At 38.0% G+C, this 18,539-nt stretch overlaps 1 protein-coding gene across 1 annotated transcript in view; it reads left to right on the top strand.

The window, feature by feature from the left end:
• LOC126198619 (protein fem-1 homolog CG6966) overlaps positions 1-18,539 on the top strand; it is a 150,336-nt gene that overhangs the window by 112,243 nt on the left and 19,554 nt on the right. Inside the window, exons 3-6 of the mRNA XM_049935074.1 lie at positions 2,560-2,760; positions 7,166-7,384; positions 8,575-8,764; positions 16,465-16,744. Coding sequence (XP_049791031.1) covers positions 2,560-2,760; positions 7,166-7,384; positions 8,575-8,764; positions 16,465-16,744 — 890 coding nt within the window. The remainder of the gene's footprint in view (positions 1-2,559; positions 2,761-7,165; positions 7,385-8,574; positions 8,765-16,464; positions 16,745-18,539) is intronic.

The following is an 18,539-nucleotide window of genomic DNA, read 5'->3' as shown; positions in this document are numbered from 1 at the left end:
TCCTACATTAACTATTTCAGTATTATAATAGCCTCCAGGCTGCTCCTGCACATTTTTAACCTACCTAAAGTTGTGCCTCATTCAGAAATAAACTATCTGTGGTCTTACTGCTGGAAAAATCTGGCACACAATCAGTCTGTGTTGGGTGTTGGTAGACATGCAAGCACAAGCTTGAAGCGTCACTGTGTGTGTTTCACATTGGCACTTCAGAATTGGAAGGATGGCAAGTGATTCACCTCTTACAGGGGTACATTCAAACATTGTAATGTTGGTGCCCAATGGGGAAGATCCTTCCATGTCGCCCTTGGTTTTGGGCAATAGATACTGAGAGAATCCATATTAATTTCAGGAGGCAAGTTGTTCATTGCCTAGAAAAACTGTTGTGCGAACACAGATTACTTTCTATAATTCTACAACAAATTGATGTAGGTGAGATATGTGGAAGGTACTTCTTGTTGCCTACAGGTGATAATTGAACATGACCTTAGGCCCATCCTTGCCTTTCACTGTAAGTTTGCAGAAGAGCATAAATAATAAAAATGATTGTACAGCAGTTAGTTGAAGGAATCGGTGTGGACAAAAGTTTGTCAGTGATCATTGGATACAACAAAAACATTATCACTAAAAATAGTTTTCGATAAGGGAAGCAACATATGAATCATGTCCAGAAATTAAGAGTATGCAATTGTTCAAAAGAAGAAAAGGCAGTATATTTATGCACAATTTTACACATTCACAGGTGTACACATACTAGTTTTAAAAATAGTCACCTTGGTTCTCAAGGCACTTTTTGAACTGAGGGCTCTTGCTGATAACTTCATCGGTGAAGTCTCCTGTCACCTCTTTGGCCCATTACTTGATAGCACTTGGTTCTTCATCGTCAATAGAAAACGTTCTTATACCATTAAAAACTTCAGAGATGTTAAAACATGAAAATCTGAAGGTGTGTGATCAAAGCTGGGAGCGGCGTGGTTAATAATGTACATACTGAAAGAATCCAAGAGCTGCCTTGTGGTATTGGCTGTGTGGAGGATGTGATTTGTCATGCAACAAGCACAGTCCCTTTGTTAACATTCGCCGTACTTTGTTTTGTATCACTCAGTTTTTTTAGAGTTTCACTGTACTGCACAGTATTAAAAGTATCTCCCTGGGGCAAAAATTTAATGAGGAGAATCCTCTTAGAGTCTCTGAAGACAGGGGGCATGAGCTTTTGGCCTGGGGCAAGGGTTTTGAATTTCTTCACCAGTGATGAGTGTTGTTGCTTGTTGTTGCTACTGCATTGTCTTTCCTTCTCAAGGATGTAGTTGACCACCAATGTTCTGTCACAAATCACAATAGCATCAACTAATTGTACACATTTCATATCAAAGTCCATGAGAAATTCCTGTGAAGAGGTGATTCTGTCGACTTTGCTTGCAAGCCGTCATGGTATCCACCTTGCTAACAATTTTTGAAAACCAAGTGTGTCAGAAATGATTTCATGCGGAAGAAATTTAGAGATTTCTGGAAACATTGTGTTCAACTTGCCCAAAGCCATTTGACAGCCACCATGAATCATTTCTTTGATCTTGTCCACAGCCTCATTAGTCACAATTGAGGACCTCCCCCAGCTTTCTTCATTGTGAACGTTTATCCAGCCAGCCTTACACTCGTGATACCACTTGCACACATTAGTAGGATTCATCACATAATACCCATAAACAGTTTTGATTTCAGCAGAAAATCTGGAAAGGCGCATTTTTCTTTCCAAGAAGAAACCAGATTATGCTCCTTTTGAAACTGTAGGGATTCAAAATAGTCATTCATTTCAACATGGCATTACAACTCAAGTTTTCAGCCAGCTGAGTGCTACTGTGCATTTCATTGCCAACACCTTGTCTCTCAATGTGGTGCTGCCAAATTTGTCCAAAGAAATGCCCTTGAGAGTCATAGACTCAGTACGCTTACTTTCTTGACATGCCTTGTATACATCTTAAGAAACTGGGTGAGTTGCATTACCTAGAAAATTAAATTTGGACTTGGATTGAGTTCAGACAGAAGAATGTTAGTATTAATTATTTCAGAGTTTGCTAATCTTTATGTTCTTAGCAAGCCACTTTAAGAGGGCACAGTGAAGTGGTAAGGATAACAGGAAGTTACTCTGGTTCCTGTGGTTACACCTTTGATCTATAGCAGCCGACAAGCACTGTGTATGATGAATGCATCTTATGTCTTATGAGAGTTGGCTCAACTTCTCCTAGTTTTCAGCATAGATTGAAAATTAATTTACCTTTCCTTGCTTCCCTTTTCTCCTATTCACTTCTTTCTCTCAGTGAAATAAGTATCTGAAAAACTCAGAATTTCTGTAACTGGGAAATGATTGCTAGTCTAGTTGTGCTGGTTTCAGCATATAAACTGTAAATAAATTTTATTTCCTGTGAATTAGCATGGAAAACAAATTGTATTACATTTTGTGAAGTGTATATAGCTTCTTCTCTGTATTTATGTATTTGTGTATGTGAGCATAGTGGACCTTCACCCTACATTGAACTGGAGTAATATGCTGTTTCACTGTTTCAGTTATGTTTGATGGCGAGACCATAGAGGGGGCTCCCCCTTTGTGGTGTGCTGCTGCAGCTGGGCATCTCTCTGTTGTGAGACTTCTGGTTAGGCATGGTGCGTGTGTCAATAATACTACAAGGACCAACTCCACACCACTCCGAGCAGCCTGTTTTGATGGCCACTTCGAAATTGTTAAATTCCTTGTTGACAACGGAGCAGGTGATGACACCATCAGTAACATAAACTTATCAAATAATAATCCTTTTTAAAGTGTGAAAAGTCAACAAAATTATTTTGTTTCACTGGTATTTACTTATTAAAAACTGGCCTTTGGCTTGTCAGGGCATCAGCTGACAAGCAATTAGTGTGGTGTGCAATAGAGTAGAAAAATCTGAACCGTGACACACAAAAATATTACCAGTTTACAGAATCTTTCATCATGACACTAGCTAGAAATTACAAATAAAGTGCTCGTCACTTGTGTTATATAGAAATATATTAAAAATAGTTAGTGGTCTGTACTTACAGTGTGTTACAACTGTACATAGAAAGAAGTTGAGAGTGGATAAACTAAAAAGTAAATAGTGGAGTATCAACAATGCAAGGAAAAGATAAATTGCTACTTACAGTAAAGATGACATATTAAGTTGCAGACAGACGCAGTGAAACGACACTTACGCATTAACTTTTGCCTAAGCCTTCATCAGAAAAGGAAACGCTTAATAAATGTCACCACTACGTAATAAATTTGTTATATCTAAATGAGAAGTGAGCCATGATACTGCAGACATAAAATAGTTTTATAACTGAACTGTTCCAGAGTTTTTTGACAGTTGTACAGTGTTCCTAAATATGGAATAGTATACTAGGTATGTAAATTGTAGGTGGAGGGGAAGGGGTGGGGGGGTGGGGTGGGGGAAGGAAAGGAAAGGAAAGGAAAGGGAAGGGAAGGGAAATGCCTCTTGATATCAGCTGCACCCGGTCTTTATGTGGAATCAGCAGCAATGAATGAAAATGTCTTCCGTACTGGGATTTAAACGTGGGACCTCCTGCTTTCTAGGCAGCTGCTTTAACCACTGTACCAACCAGACATAGTGTTTCTCACAATTGTGCAGACTATCTGGGTACCCCTCGCAGCCGACCACATTCCCAGCTGATGCCACTTACCCACAGTCCCTGTCCATGTCCTCCGTGCTTGCTACTTTGAGGTTCTCACAGGAGGTCGAAAATGATTGTGCATCTGAACTCAAGGTGGTGGACCCATTGCCCATCAAGGTGAGTGAATTATATGAATGCTTGGTGTCCATTCTTTCACCTCAGTGGACAACAAATTCCTGTGGGAATCGCAAAGTAGTGAGGATGGAGGACGTGGATGGGGACCGCGGACAGGTGGCGCAAGGTGGGAATGTTGGTCGACCAAGGGGCGTACTAAGGTAGTTCACACTATTGCGATAAATGCTGTGTTCTGGTGGCATAGGTGTTAATGCAACTGCCTAGTAAGCAGATCCCAGGTTCGAATTCCAGTGCAGCAGAAATTTTCATTCGTCGCTGCTGATTCTACATAAAGTGCAGCTGACATCAATAGTCCCTTCACGTTACTTTCCTTTCTCCTCCCTCCACCTTCAGTTTATTTAATATGTAGCACAGTTATGGATTCTGCATAGTGTCTGTTCTTTCAGACGTGTCTTTCAGACGTATCTTAAAGAACAGACACCACACATTCATATAGTACAACAGGTGTTTCTAGGTGTGGCTGTTACTGCAAAATGGGTATAAAGGTGTGGCAGGATCTGTTGTCTTTGTTTATTGTGCACTTTTTTGTCAATTAAGTCAGAGCTGTGGCCATAGCCAAATGCATAGAATTTCATTGTTTAATGAAATCATGTTTTGAAATGTGGATGGGAGTGAGATGATGCACCATGGAATGGAAGGCAGTAGGTTTGTATGGTGTTTGAGGTTCTGAAAAAAGAGCATATTACAGTGTCTCTGAAAAAGAGCATAGTACACCGCCTGTCTTAAGTTTTCTGTAGATTTTGAAACAACATTCACGTGTTCTGGTCTCTGTTAAAATCAAGGAAGTTCATGGACTTCCACCAAGCTCCTTAGTGAAATGTGGTGTTGTGTTGAGTGTTCATATGTCATGAGAATGTTCTAAGCTGTCTGGTGGTGACAGTCCACAGAGACTACTGAGCAGAGTGGCGCAGAGGTTACCACATTGGACTAGCATTCAGGAGGATGACAGTTCAAATCCCTATCCAGCCATCCTGATTTAAGCTTTCCATGATTTCTGTAAATCACTTAAGGCAAATGCCAGGATGGTTCCTTCAGAAACGCTATGGCCTTATTCCTTCCTCAACATGTAATCTGAGCTTGTACTCCATCTCTTATGATGTCATTGTTCATGAGATGTTAAACTCCTCCTATAGGCACAGTTTAATGCCTACGTATATAAAGAAATATTTACACTGTGAAGAGATTCATCTAAGAATAGCTTTTCAAAATGGTACATCAAAATTTCTGCCACTACATGGCTGAGTGAAGACATCATAGCTGAGCCATCTAAATTCTTAAGAGGTTTCTTTAAAATTGAAAGTAATTTTGTTCCAGACACACTTGAATGAAATGGCTTGTCTCTTCTACTTCTGCAGGGTAGACACCAGCTCCGCATAGCGATACTTTTAAAGTGGTATGAAGTTCTTTTGTTGGCATGTTCAAAAATGTTGTTTAACCCTTTGCACTCCATAATGCAGACTCAGGGTGTCTCTGTGAACTTGTTTCTAGTTGCCCGTGAGTGTGCCACAAAGAATTGCATGACTGTTGGTGGAAACAATGAGGTACCTGATCGACAGTTAAGGTGTACATTAAAACAAGAAACGCTCTTTCATTCAAAAATATTTACTAAAGCTGGACAACACAAAACTTTTCATTGTGTGATATTTGTTGAAACTTGATTCCATCATCTTTTCACTCGCACTGTGTACAAATGAATCCATGTTGTCATTTTTCCTCCGAAAGGACTGTGTGTGGAGACCTTTCTCTCAGCATGACTGCCACAGTTAATGTGGGCTTCCCTAGATAGCAGTATTTATTTTATTTATTTTTTATTTATTTATTTTTTAAATTTATTTATTTATTTACATGTCAAGTTCCATATGACCAAATTGAGGAGCAAATCTCAAAGGTCATGGAACCTGTCAGTACATGAAGTTACAACATAAAAGTAATAACAAATAAAAATAAATGTTCATGAACCTGAAAAAATTTAGTCCATAAGTTAAGTAAATGTTATCAGCAATACAATAAGAATCTGCTTAATTTTTCAAGGAACTCCTCAACAGAATAGAAGGAGTGACCCATGAGGAAACTCTTCAGTTTCGATTTGAAAGTGCGTGGATTACTGCTAAGATTTTTGAATTCGAGTGGAAGCTTATCGAAAATGGATGCAGCAGTATCTGCACACATTTTTGCACAAGATTGAAGGAAGTCTGATCCAAATGCAGGTTTGATTTCTGCCAAGTATTAACCGAGTGAAAGCTGCTTATTCTTGGGAATAAACTAATATTGGTAACAAGAAACAGCAATAAGGAATATACATATTGAGAGGCCAACGTCAAAGTATCCAGACTCATGAACAGAGGTCGACAAGAGGTTCGTGAACTCACCACTTATTGCCCGAACCACCCGTTTCTGAGGCAAAAATATCCTTGTAGAATGGGAAGAGTTACCCTAAAATATAATACCATACGACATAAGCGAATGAAAGTAAACAAAGTAGACTAGTTTTCAGGTCGAAGTATCACTCACTTTTGATACCGTTCAAATAGTAAAAATGGCAGTATTAAGTCTTTGAACAAGATCCTGAACGTGGGCTTTCCACGACAGCTTACTATCTATCGGAACACCTAGAAAATTGAACTGTTCAGTTTCAGTAATCATATGCCCGTTCTCTGAAATTAAAACGTCAGGTTTTGTTGAATTGTGTGTTACAAACTGTAACACCCCCCCCCCCTCCCCCCACTTGACAGTACCCCACTCAGATCCCACATCACAGCCGTTATCAACATTGTGAATAATGACCTTTTGCTGCCTGTTGCTAAGGTGAACCAATTGTGAGCTACTCCCCGTATTCCGTAATGGTCCAACTTCTGGAACAATATTTTGTGATCAACAGTGCAGTGTTGGTGCCTAGTAAAGTCGGATTCACATTGGAGTGTACGAGAGCTGTAAAAAAATTGTTGAATGAGGCTTCACATTGGAGTGGAAAACAAAATTTGCAATGTCAAGTGCCACTCGCCATTCCATTGGCATGGAAAAGGGTTAAGGTAGATAAACTTTTTATGATCCATTGACAAAGTCTGTTGAATTTACAATACAGATTGATAACCTGTGGACAGTAAAGAAATAAATGCAGCCTTGTTGTGCAAGCGCAACAGACTCTACTATTATTGTAAAGGTAATATAATGCTCAGCAGTTTCTAGGTTTGACATTTTGTGAGATTCAGAAATACGTAGGTAATATTGATAAAAATTTAATTGAGCTGAAATTGGTTATTAGTTATTAAAAAGTTTCTCTCTTGTTTATTTTTCTATTTCTCAGTTTTAACAGTAATTTTCATTTCTACAGATATTGAAGTGGCAAATAGGCATGGTCACACCTGCCTGATGATTGCTTGTTACAAGGGTCACTTCCGGATAGCCAAGTTTCTCCTCAGTCTGAACGCCAGTGTGAACAGGAAGAGTGTTAAAGGCAACACTGCCCTTCATGACTGTGCTGAGTCAGGCAGCTTGGAAATCCTCAAGTTACTTATTGCACATGGCGCTCAGATGGATGTAGACTCATATGGTAATTGCACCTAAATATTTATTCTGTTAAGATAGTGTTTTACATGAAAATGCTTGACATATCATATTTGAATGGATGTTTTTGTATTGCAATTAACAATATATATTACTAAAAACTACTTGACTGTGGACCAATGAAAACAAGTTTTTGAGAGGGCCCAATGGGAGCTACAGTACTATGATTTTTGGCTTGTAGTATCTGTTAGAAAGTCATCAATGAAGTATGAGTTTTGGATTGTTAAATTCTTTGATTTTAGTTTATTTGAGATATAATCATCATTAAAATTTAGAAACATATGACAACACAGTATTACAGCTAAAAGAGTGGTTGGTTAGAAGAAAGGAAGATGTATAAAGAAGACAAGTTAAAGGTTAAATAGGAAATGACAATGTCATTCAGAACACAGGGTAGTGAGACAAATTTCAGTTGGGTTGAAAGGAAAACCTAAAACGGGTAGAAAAAAATTTTCAGATGTTGGTTGGTTGTGCGTACACTAGAACAAAATATATTTAATTGCATAGAGAACATAACAATGGATTTATGTTATCCTGTTACCACTTATCCACTGACAACAATAATTTGAAATAATTGTTCCCAGCACTGTAATTGTTCCTTTCAGACAGACAGGTGGATAACACTGCCACTCCATCACATTTGTATGAATTTCATATCAGACAACATTTAACATTTTTAAAGCAGTGGCTTTGTTGTGGTGTACTGACAGTGACGTCATGCCAAATTCAAACATCAGTCATGTTAAACAGTAGTTATGTTTTTTGGTAAAAGTTAAAATGTGGCATTTGGCAACAAGTAGGTCTCGCTTATAATAAGTATGGCGTCCTACAGGTGAAGTAATACAATTCATTCCTTGTCTGGACATGATGTATTTCTGTGTAAGATGTTTGAACTAAAATCTTTTGCTACTTTTTGTAACTTACTATCTTTCATATCTGCATTCTTACTGCTGCTGGAAAGAAACCAACTAGTACTCTAAGTAGGAGTTACCATTTCTTTGAAAACTGAACTTGGTTTTTATATTTACTATACAAAATTAATTCATTAATGTTAAAAATGCATCTTAAAACAAGATACACTATCAAACTTGAGACAAATGAGATCCACTTATTATGCAAAACATTAAAAATGGAACATCAAGCAATATAGAAATATAATTATGTATTTTGCTGCAGGCATGACGCCTCTTTTGGCTGCAAGCGTTACTGGGCATACACATATTGTAGAATATCTAATTAAATTACCAAATCTTGTATCCAGACATGAGCGTGTTGATGCTTTGGAACTACTCGGAGCAACATATGTTGACAAAAAGCGAGATATGATTGGTGCTCTGGGTCTTTGGAAAAGAGCAATGGATGATAGGTAAGCCTTTAATAATATTATTCTGACTTGGTATTTTGTAAGTTGTTGATCCTGTGTATTGTTATGTTATAATAAAGTAACAGACATTATACTTTCTTGGACTGTGAGATCCCTGCTGGTTTTCCAGTCCATATAAATTTGTGTTGATCTCGGGTTCTGATATTTAGAAGCATTTGACTGAGAGTGCTTTGAATACAACTCTGTAAATGTTTAGCACTGTTAATACACGTCACTTAACACCTCAAACCCTGGCAGCCTAGTGTACCATAGCTAGGGTTATTGAAGGTTATGCTACTATGTGCAGATTTTTGGGACATTGGTATTCTGTCCCAGGTGAAATTATATTAGGAGTGATCAACTGAAGGAAATCAGGCAGTGGCTCCAGGACATGGGTTAAACCTAGCTACTTCTGCACACTTTTATCCGTCCATTGGCTGTACAATAAATTAACATGGAGCATTGAAAACCAGCTTCTATTTATTTCTATTTCAGGATAATAAATTGCAGAACTTCAGGATCAATAGCAAAAATGATATATAATATGGCTGTGATAAATGTGATGGAACAATGAAGGCCAAATTGAATTTAAATCAGGCCATGGATTTTGTTGAAGAATAGAGCAGTGTGGGAATGCAGACATAACTTTTATTCTAAGAAACAAAATTACAAGGAATATTATGGATATTGTGACATCCTTGTTTCGAATTTAAATTAAATATATTTTATCGAAATCAGTCAAGTGTATGTACCAAAGTGCTCACATTTTAATGAAGAGGTAGAAGAGCTCTATGAAAAGTTATAGAAAATGACGAGTAATAACAGTAGCAAATGACGAAGAAAATCTCTGTGCAGACATGGGATACAAACTAAAGAAAAGTTACTCGTTTGGAAACTTTGGTTCTGAAAACAGAAATGACTGATGTCATTACTTAGTGAAATTTTTTCTAGAAAAATTCGTTTGTTCTTAACAAATTTTTCTAGATAAAATCACACAGTATCTTGGCAAAGCAAGGATTAAATGGAACTAACATGAAATAAGTCACATGTTGCTAGACAGTATAAAATTTACAAGATTTGTTCATCCTAAACCACTTAAGAAACTCCCATAATTACAGATGCACAAGATGGAGAACAAAAAATAAAATAAAAAAAATAAAAATACAAGACTAGAAAGAACAGAAAGGCAGAAATGGAAATTTTAATTTATTTAAGAGTAGGCTACAAGGGGCAACAGATTCAGAATATTAAAAGGTCAGTATTACATAAATCTGGGCAGAAGGGGCATCTGTTCAGCAGACGTACTTCAGAAAACAGCAAGAGATGTTTTAAAAAAATCAAATGGAACAAGGCAACTACTGAAGAGGGGGAAATACTTTCAAGCAAATAATGAGACAAATGTTATAGAAAGTGCTGATAAATGAAATTGTTCAGGAGTTTCATCAAGGATGTGAGAAGATACAACAGAAGTTACTTCACAGAAATGATTGAAAGCAGTTGGAATGTGAAGAAAACGTATTTCACTTCTGTCACTTATGTTGGGTAGACACCAAATTCCATCAATTAAGATGGCAGAGAACACAGTAATAAACAACTGAGAGAGAACTGTACAGATATTCAGAAATTTCTGTAAATGTTTATATAATTCAAGTTACACACTGGTGGTGGTGGTGGTGATGTAATTATTGAAGTAATGCCAGACAAACTGTCTAAAGTTATTTGAAGTATGAAGCTAACACTAAGCAAATCAGAAAAGGCCAGAATGATCGAAGGAATATACAGAAGGAGAGAGAAGAGGAAGTGAATGTAAATAAGAAGGGTGATTTCAATACTGGGATAGAATTTAACGCAGCAATTAGAGATTTGAACTGAAACAAACAAAGCACATGGAGTGGACAGTATTTCTCCAGAATTGTTTTGCTTCTTGGGAGAACCAAGGAAATAATACTCAAATTTCAAAACAGATATAACTATCCCAATTCTGAAGAAGGCAGATGCTGACAGATCTGAGCAGTACTAAACTGTCCAGTTAATAAGTCATGGCTATAGAATATTACAATGAACTACTTATGAAAGACTGAAATGACAGATGATGACATGGGGAATACCTGTTTAGCTTCTTGAGAAATGTAGGAATACACGGAGAGGTGCTGACTGTAAAGCTTATCTCTGAAGGTAGACAAGGAGGGAAAAAAAAGCAAACAAACATTTATAGCATTTGTAGATTTAGAAGGGAAAACATCTTTTGATAGTGTTGACAGGAATACACTCTGTAGAATTCTGCAGAGATCAGGGATAAAATTTGAGGAGCGAAAGATCATCTATAACTTTTACAGAAACCAGACTGCAGTTATGAGGCACAAGACATAAAAGAGAGTGAGTAGTCATAAAGGGCATGACACAGGACTGTAGCATATTCCCTACTTTATTATGTCTGTTCATAGAGCAAGCACTAAAGTAAATGAAGAAGAAATTTAAAAATGAAATTGAAGTTCAAGAATAAGAAATAAGGTTGAGGTTCGCCAGTGATGTTGAAACTTAAACACCACTCACGGGTTAACCCTTGTGCATCTCCTGACTGGCCAACTACTGCACACAAAGCAGTATGAGTAGTGATCTATGATCATAGGACATGTGATCAGCCTGTTGCAAGAATCTTGATGGTGCTGCTGCTTTATTCTAGCAGCTCCTCATGTGGCCTCAAAAGGCTGAATGGACTGCATCCAAAGAGTCTCCCTACCACAGAATAAAGAATCTGAGATGGTACCGTAAATTGAACGCAGGTCCTTCAGCACGGAAGGCAGTAGCACTAACATTTGGGTTTGGAAGTGGTTTAATTGTTCTGTTAAAGATAGCAAAGAACTTGGAACATCCATTGAGTGAAATGGGAACTATTTTAAAAACAGGTTGTGAGAGTAATATCAACAAAAGTAAAACATGGGCAGTGTAATGTAGCCAAATTAAATCAGGTGATGCTGTGGGAATTACATAAGAAAATATGACACTAAAAGTAGTAGATGAGTTTTGCTATTTGAGCAGAAAAGTGACGGATGATGACTGAAGTAGAGAGGATAAAAATTTGCAGATTGTCAGCAGTGACAAAAACATTGCTGAAATACCAATTTGTTAGCATCGAATATAAATTTTAGTAGGAAGGTAGGAGACGAGGTACTGGCAGAAGTAAAGCTGTGAGTACCGGGCATGAGTCGTGCTTCGGTAGCTCAGATGGTAGAGCACTTGCCCGCGAAAGGCAAAGGTCCTGAGTTCGAGTCTCGGTCGGGCACACAGTTTTAATCTGCCAGGAAGTTTCATATCAGCGCACACTCCGCTGCAGAGTGAAAATCTTATTCTGGAAACATCCCCCAGGCTGTGGCTAAGCCATGTCTCCGCAATATCCTTTCTTTCAGGAGTGCTAGTTCTGCTAGGTTCGCAGGAGAGCTTCTGTAAAGTTTGGAAGGTAGGAGACGAGGTACTGGCAGAAGTAAAGCTGTGAGTACCGGGTGTGAGTCGTGCTTCGGTAGCTCAGATGGTAGAGCACTTGCCCGCGAAAGGCAAAGGTCCCGAGTTAGAGTCTCGGTCGGGCACACAGTTTTAATCTGCCAGGAAGTTTTAAATTTTAGTTAGTAATTTCTGAAGATATTTGTCTGGAGTGTTGTCCTGAGTAGAAGTGAAATGTGGATGGTAAATAGTTCAAATAAGAAGAGAATAGAAGCTTTAGTATGTTCTGCTCCAGTAGAAAGTTGCAGATTAGATGGGTAAATTGGATAAGCAATGAAGTGGTACTGTAAAATGAGGTGAATCTGATGGTGTAAATCTGATAAACCAATTCTTTAACATTTAAGTATCCGACTGTGACATCGTACCAAGAACACTGCAGTTGACCATTATTGCAAATTCTTGACTGATTTGTCAATAAAAATGGTGTGTCGGAAAGCATGGGACCAGCAAATGGCATCGTCAATAGATGTGCAATTCATGTGCTGCACTCATGACGTAAATGTCACACAGTTATAATTAAAGTGCAGTTACGCAACAAGGCCCAGTGTGGGCTGTAATTATTGAACGGCAATGAAACTTGGTAGATATTCTAGTGTGTTAATGCAGAACCAATTTATGCTGGAAAAAATTTGTTCCAACTTTTCCCACCAGTTACAAATCAGGTATTGTGATTGTAAGAAAAATGAATAGAAATGTTTCCATTTGTAATGGATTAGGAATGGGACATGGGCAGAAAAAAATGACACAAGTGAGAAAGTAGTTTTATTATTAACCACTGCTTACACAATTTGTGCAGTATGAGCACTGGAGATAGATACTGTACAGTGCCAGATTTGCGCCAGGTGGCCAAAATTGGAAGCAATTTTTTTCCACCATAAATTGGTTCCACATTACAGCACTGTCATATCCATCAGCTTTAGCTGCCATACGAGAATTACAGCTCACTCTGGACCTCCATGAGTACTTGAACTACTGCCATAAGGTACATCAGTAAGAAAACTTCTGCTGGCATCGGGTACTTCCTGTATGCAATTGGTAAGTTGTAATACTTTTACTTGCATATGAACGTTTTAAGTGCTACTGTTTCATTTTTTTTGTTTATTGTTAATACCCCTGAGACATTGTGTGTGCTTGATTACAAAACTGCATTTTTGTATGGTGAATCAGATAGAAGTCCAACTACAACCCAAAATTTCTTCCAAATGTCTGAAGACTGCTAAATCAGAAAAATTGAGCATTCACAGTGTCAGAACAATATATAGTTCCTTAAAAGACAATGACAAACTCAAGAACATACACAAATATAAAATAGATGGCCAAACATTGTTAGCAAATAGTGAGTAAAAAATCTGGTTGAAGGAACATTGCATTACCCGAAATGGGGTTTCCTTTTAGGAATAGTGATTTTAGGGACACCAGTCATATCTTAATCAAGCAGAGCATATTGAAAAGAAAGATTTCATGATGATCAACCCGATCATAGGTGGGTAAAATGTTATTCAAAAAGAAATGAGAAATGATGGCACGAGCAAGTGAAAATGCAAAGAGGGCAAGGGTGGCAGTTATGTGAGGTAACAGTGAGTGATTGTTTTAAGAACCTTGAGGGGTCATTGAATGGTGTCCCTCCCTTCAACATTATAAACTGTTACAAGAATATCATTTGTGATGATCCTGGACATTTGGAAGTAATTAGTGAAGCAGCGGTTGCAGATGGCACAATCCTCCCATCCTACATAGTGGGCAAAACATCCCTACTATACTTGCACAGTAGGTGATTTAATCGGTGCAGCTTATAATAAAAATTGAAGTGATTGGCTTGACCTAACAGTGTTTTGAATTGTGCTGTACTGTAATTGTCTTGCCTTATGTCCAGCATTTAGGAGGACTGGAAATGATGATGGGTAATGATCTCTTGAGTCATCTGTCACTTAACATGATTAAAGTATGCCAAGAACATGTCATTCAGTTTGTATCTCTGCCACCTAATTTGTGTCAGCCACGTGAGGTGCCCATTTTTAGACCTCAAAAAACTTGCCTGGAGAAACGTGCTAGATGACTGGAAAAGGAAGAATAGAGGGATGGTAGTAAAATCTAAATTTCCTAGGTTGTTGAAAGGAGCCTTTAAAAATATAGCCATTGCTTCTAAATATGATATTATATCTGGGTCCAGAAAAGCAGGATATTTTTCTTTTTGCCCCACTAGTCATTTCACAGATCCCAGAAAAAACACACGCATTTGAAATGCAATTGAAAGAGGTTCACTGTAATGAAACGAAAGGAATGTTGAGCAAAGCAAAGCTCTTGGACTCTAGGAAAAGGTATTGCTGTCAGTGATTTCAGTGAAAGTGATAGTGACTGTGCTGAAAGCAGGGAGTCGTCATATTGTGATTCCGATTCTATATCCAGGACATCTAACGGGGATGTAGAACAGCACAAGTTCAATCGAAAATTAAAGAATGGAGCAGGAAAAGGATAAAGATGTCCATGAATTCAATAAAAATGATTTTGCCATTAGTGTAATTTCCTATCAAAATAAGGTTTAGGTATTGTATTGGTAAAATTAATATTGTCTCTAATGACATTTAAAAATGAAATTTCTGAGAAAGTAAGTTCTTAGAGAAAATCTCAGGCCCAGCGGAATCGAAATCGAGCCCCTTTCCATCACGCAGGCCACTCAGCTATCAGGGCGGACAAGGGGTAGATGATTATGATATTGAGTAAATATCTTGACGTTGATAGTCTCGCAAATTACTGAAACAAAACTGTTTGTCAACTTATCTGAGTGCAAGGGTTTTTGTGGCAGTAATGTTAGAATTTAATGTGCCTATATAATCTTTTAAGGCTAGAAAATTTAATATTTTGTTGTAAATATACCAATATGTTTCTTAAAATTCTAAATAGTGATGTGATTCACTACATTGTAAATCTGATTCTGCCTTCGCATACAAATTACTTTGTGATTCACCATATGGGGTGAAACTGATCAACAGTTAAGTTAAACTAAGTGCAATTTTGAATTAAAAATGTGGGGTGGGGGACTTACGGTCCAACTACCATAAAAGAAGGGACCACTTGATTGGACACATGTCGAGGCACCAAGGTATCATCTATGTAGAAATAGAAGGAAGTGTAGAGGGAATAAAATTGTAGAGGGAGATCAAGTAAGCTGTAGTAAGCAGTTTCAGGTGAATGTAAATTGTAGTAGCTGTATGGAAATGAAGTGGTTTGTACGTGATGGACTAGTGTGGAGAGCTACACCAAACTTGTCTTCAGACAGCTGACCGCAACAACATATTTCATAACATATAGTACTTGCTTGTTCCCCCTTTTTTGTGTTCTTTCATTCATATGCCCATCTTGAACCATCAGCCTTGGTGCCTTTTTCAGTAGTTGGCTTACATAGCTCTCCTTCCTCAAAAGGTATCAGCATGACTGTTTGCCTTAAAAATGTTGAATTTATTGAAAATTTCTGGCAGATTGAAACTGTGTGCCACATAGGAACTCGAACCTGTAACCCTTACTTCTCATGGGTAAATATTCTGTTGACTCAACCGTTCAGGCCACTTAGGACGCATCCTCATAGGTTTGCTTCCACCTGTACCAGTTTCCCTATCTCCCAAACTTCACAGAAGTTCTCTTGTATATCTTGTGGGAAGCCTAGGTCAGTGCACACTACTAAGGAGCAAAAATTCATTCTAGATTGAATTTATTGCCCTTTTGCAATGCTTGTCATTAACTCACTTCATTTCATATTATCATGTGCTTCAGTGTATATACAGTTTTGATCTGTATAACTATGTTCTAAAGAAAATAGCTTTGCTTGTAAGGAGGAGTGAAATATTCCAATTTTTTTATGCTGATGTACTAGATTTCTGTCCTTTCTTTTCATTCTCTCCTGTGTTCAAAAGTCATGTTATGGAAGATGTGTGTTTTTCCATCTCTACCCTGTAATTTGTGTTAGTATTATCCACATTAATTTTTTGCTGATACCTTTTGTGTCAAAGGGATGAGACTTAGTTGCAATATATGCTTAAAATATATAATTTTCATGTATAATGAAAGACTTGATTTCAGTTTATAAGCTATGCCCTTTATTAACTACTCTGAAACTAAAATGAATAATTACTTTGTTCAGTTTAATAATGGAATGTAGTCTGATGTTGTTCTGGTCATGGAATGCTTTCAGTTATGACATGTTCTTGCAGGTTTCCTCAGGGAGAACCACCTCTTCCTAAGCCTGTGCAAGTAGTGACAGTTGCTGCATATGATCATGCTCGAGAGGTGACAGATCATGAGACTTTAGAGGAACTCCTTGCAGACCCAGATGAAATGAGAATGCAGGCACTAGTGATTCGTGAGCGCATACTTGGCCCCGCACATCCAGACACAAGTTATTATGTGCGCTACAGAGGAGCTGTCTATGCTGATGCGGGAAAATTTTCACGCTGCATTGCCCTTTGGAACTATGCTTTAGACATGCAGCAGGTGATGATTTTCAGTGTTTTATATGTAACTATTGCTGTGTAATTGTGATGGCCAGAGCAACTAATTCCTAGTTTTGTTGAATGGTGTTACTCTTTTGATACAGAGCATTGTAAGTAATAGTTTGAAGTATAGTATGCATTTATTTCATGATAATTGATTTGCGTCGGTGAGGAGACATTATTTTGATAATTACTTATTCAAACTTTCATTTGTGTGGATCCTCATATTCAAAGATTGATCTGATAACAGTTCAGTTACATAAGTTGAAGGAAAAGCAAATAAACTTTATAACAAGTGTAAATCCTGGTGTCGTGTCGAGTTATGTGCCAACCTGATTAGAAACCCAAAAATTATGGTATATGTTCTGTAAATCGTTTTGCGTAAATCCCAGATAGAAATTCATTGTCGGCAATAGGTAGCTGGAACTCCTGTGCCACCTCGTACAATAGCTACCGTTAACCAGCCATTACCATGCGAAAAGGTATCGTTCAAATCGATGCTGAAATTAAGTCTGCATCCACAAAACACAGAAGGTCCATCAAGCAATGCGTGTGCAGCAACAGATTTAATTGTATTCTTTTTCTTATCTGCTGCAGATGTGGACATTTCTACATCTTCTATTGTCTTATAAATAGTCTGTCTTGCACGACGTCGTAGCCTTCTGTATCTCATCACTGGCTGCGCGGATTACGCAACGCTCCGCCAGCCACTCGGCCCTTAAAAAGACTAGGGCCGAGTGGACGAGTTCTGCAGCAGCCGTTAACATGGGAGATAACGCTGAATACACAGGCCAGCAAACTCAGCCACAGCGTGTTATCGAGTCTGTACAGGCGGCGGCGTTATATAAGCGAGCGATGCCTTCTAAACTGGGCATTCGCGCTGCTGCTGTCACACAGGCAACTGCATTGAACGCAGCCGTGATGAGATACAGAAGGCTACGACGTCGCGCAAGACAGACTATTTATAAGACAATAGAAGATGTAGAAATGTCCACATCTGCAGCAGATAAGAAAAAGAATACAATTAAATCTGTTGCTGCACACGCATTGCTTGATGGACCTTCTGTGTTTTGTGGATGCAGACTTAATTTCAGCATCGATTTGAACGATACCTTTTCGCATGGTAATGGCTGGTTAACGGTAGCTATTGTACGAGGTGGCACAGGAGTTCCAAATGTGTCTGGATTGGAAAGTTTTGTGGACGGTTTATCAAAACAAACATTTAATTCCTAGCTGTCCAGAGCATTATTATTGGTGCCATTGCCAGTGAAATAGATAACTGATTGGTCTTATTGTGAAGCTCATGTTATGTACTATGCGAGTGCATATAAACTATGCCTAATGCAGCTACCTCTACTGAGAGAAGACATTCCATCTGCTATGAAATATGTATTATCCGATTTTAAGAAAACTATTCAGTGAAAAAAATTGATTTTTGCACATCTTTGCTCAAAGTGCTGAATTTCCTTTCCTTATTTGTCATAGTTACTGTGCCAAATCAGATTAAGTAGAGCATCGCAGAAAATTTTAGAGTTTACAGAGAGAAAAACAAATTACTAAGTTTGAAATGTAGATAAGATATTGAAATTTTATCTGAAACTGAGAGCAGAATGATAACTCATTTCATTCTCAAGATACTGAGTTTTATATATGTTGGTTGGTCACTCCCAATGTGCCCATTTCTGTCACTGTGCATCATGTATCATGTGGTCATAACAACCATCATATTTTATAAACAGTTACAGATATTGAAAAGAGGTATTTTGCAAATGGTAACATGCAGAGAGGTGTGTATA

This window comes from Schistocerca nitens, chromosome 8 (genome assembly GCF_023898315.1).
Source record: "Schistocerca nitens isolate TAMUIC-IGC-003100 chromosome 8, iqSchNite1.1, whole genome shotgun sequence".
Lineage (NCBI taxonomy): Eukaryota > Metazoa > Arthropoda > Insecta > Orthoptera > Acrididae > Schistocerca > Schistocerca nitens.
The sequence above is the reverse complement of the archived record's forward strand: the minus strand, read 5'-3'. Positions and strand labels throughout refer to the sequence as shown.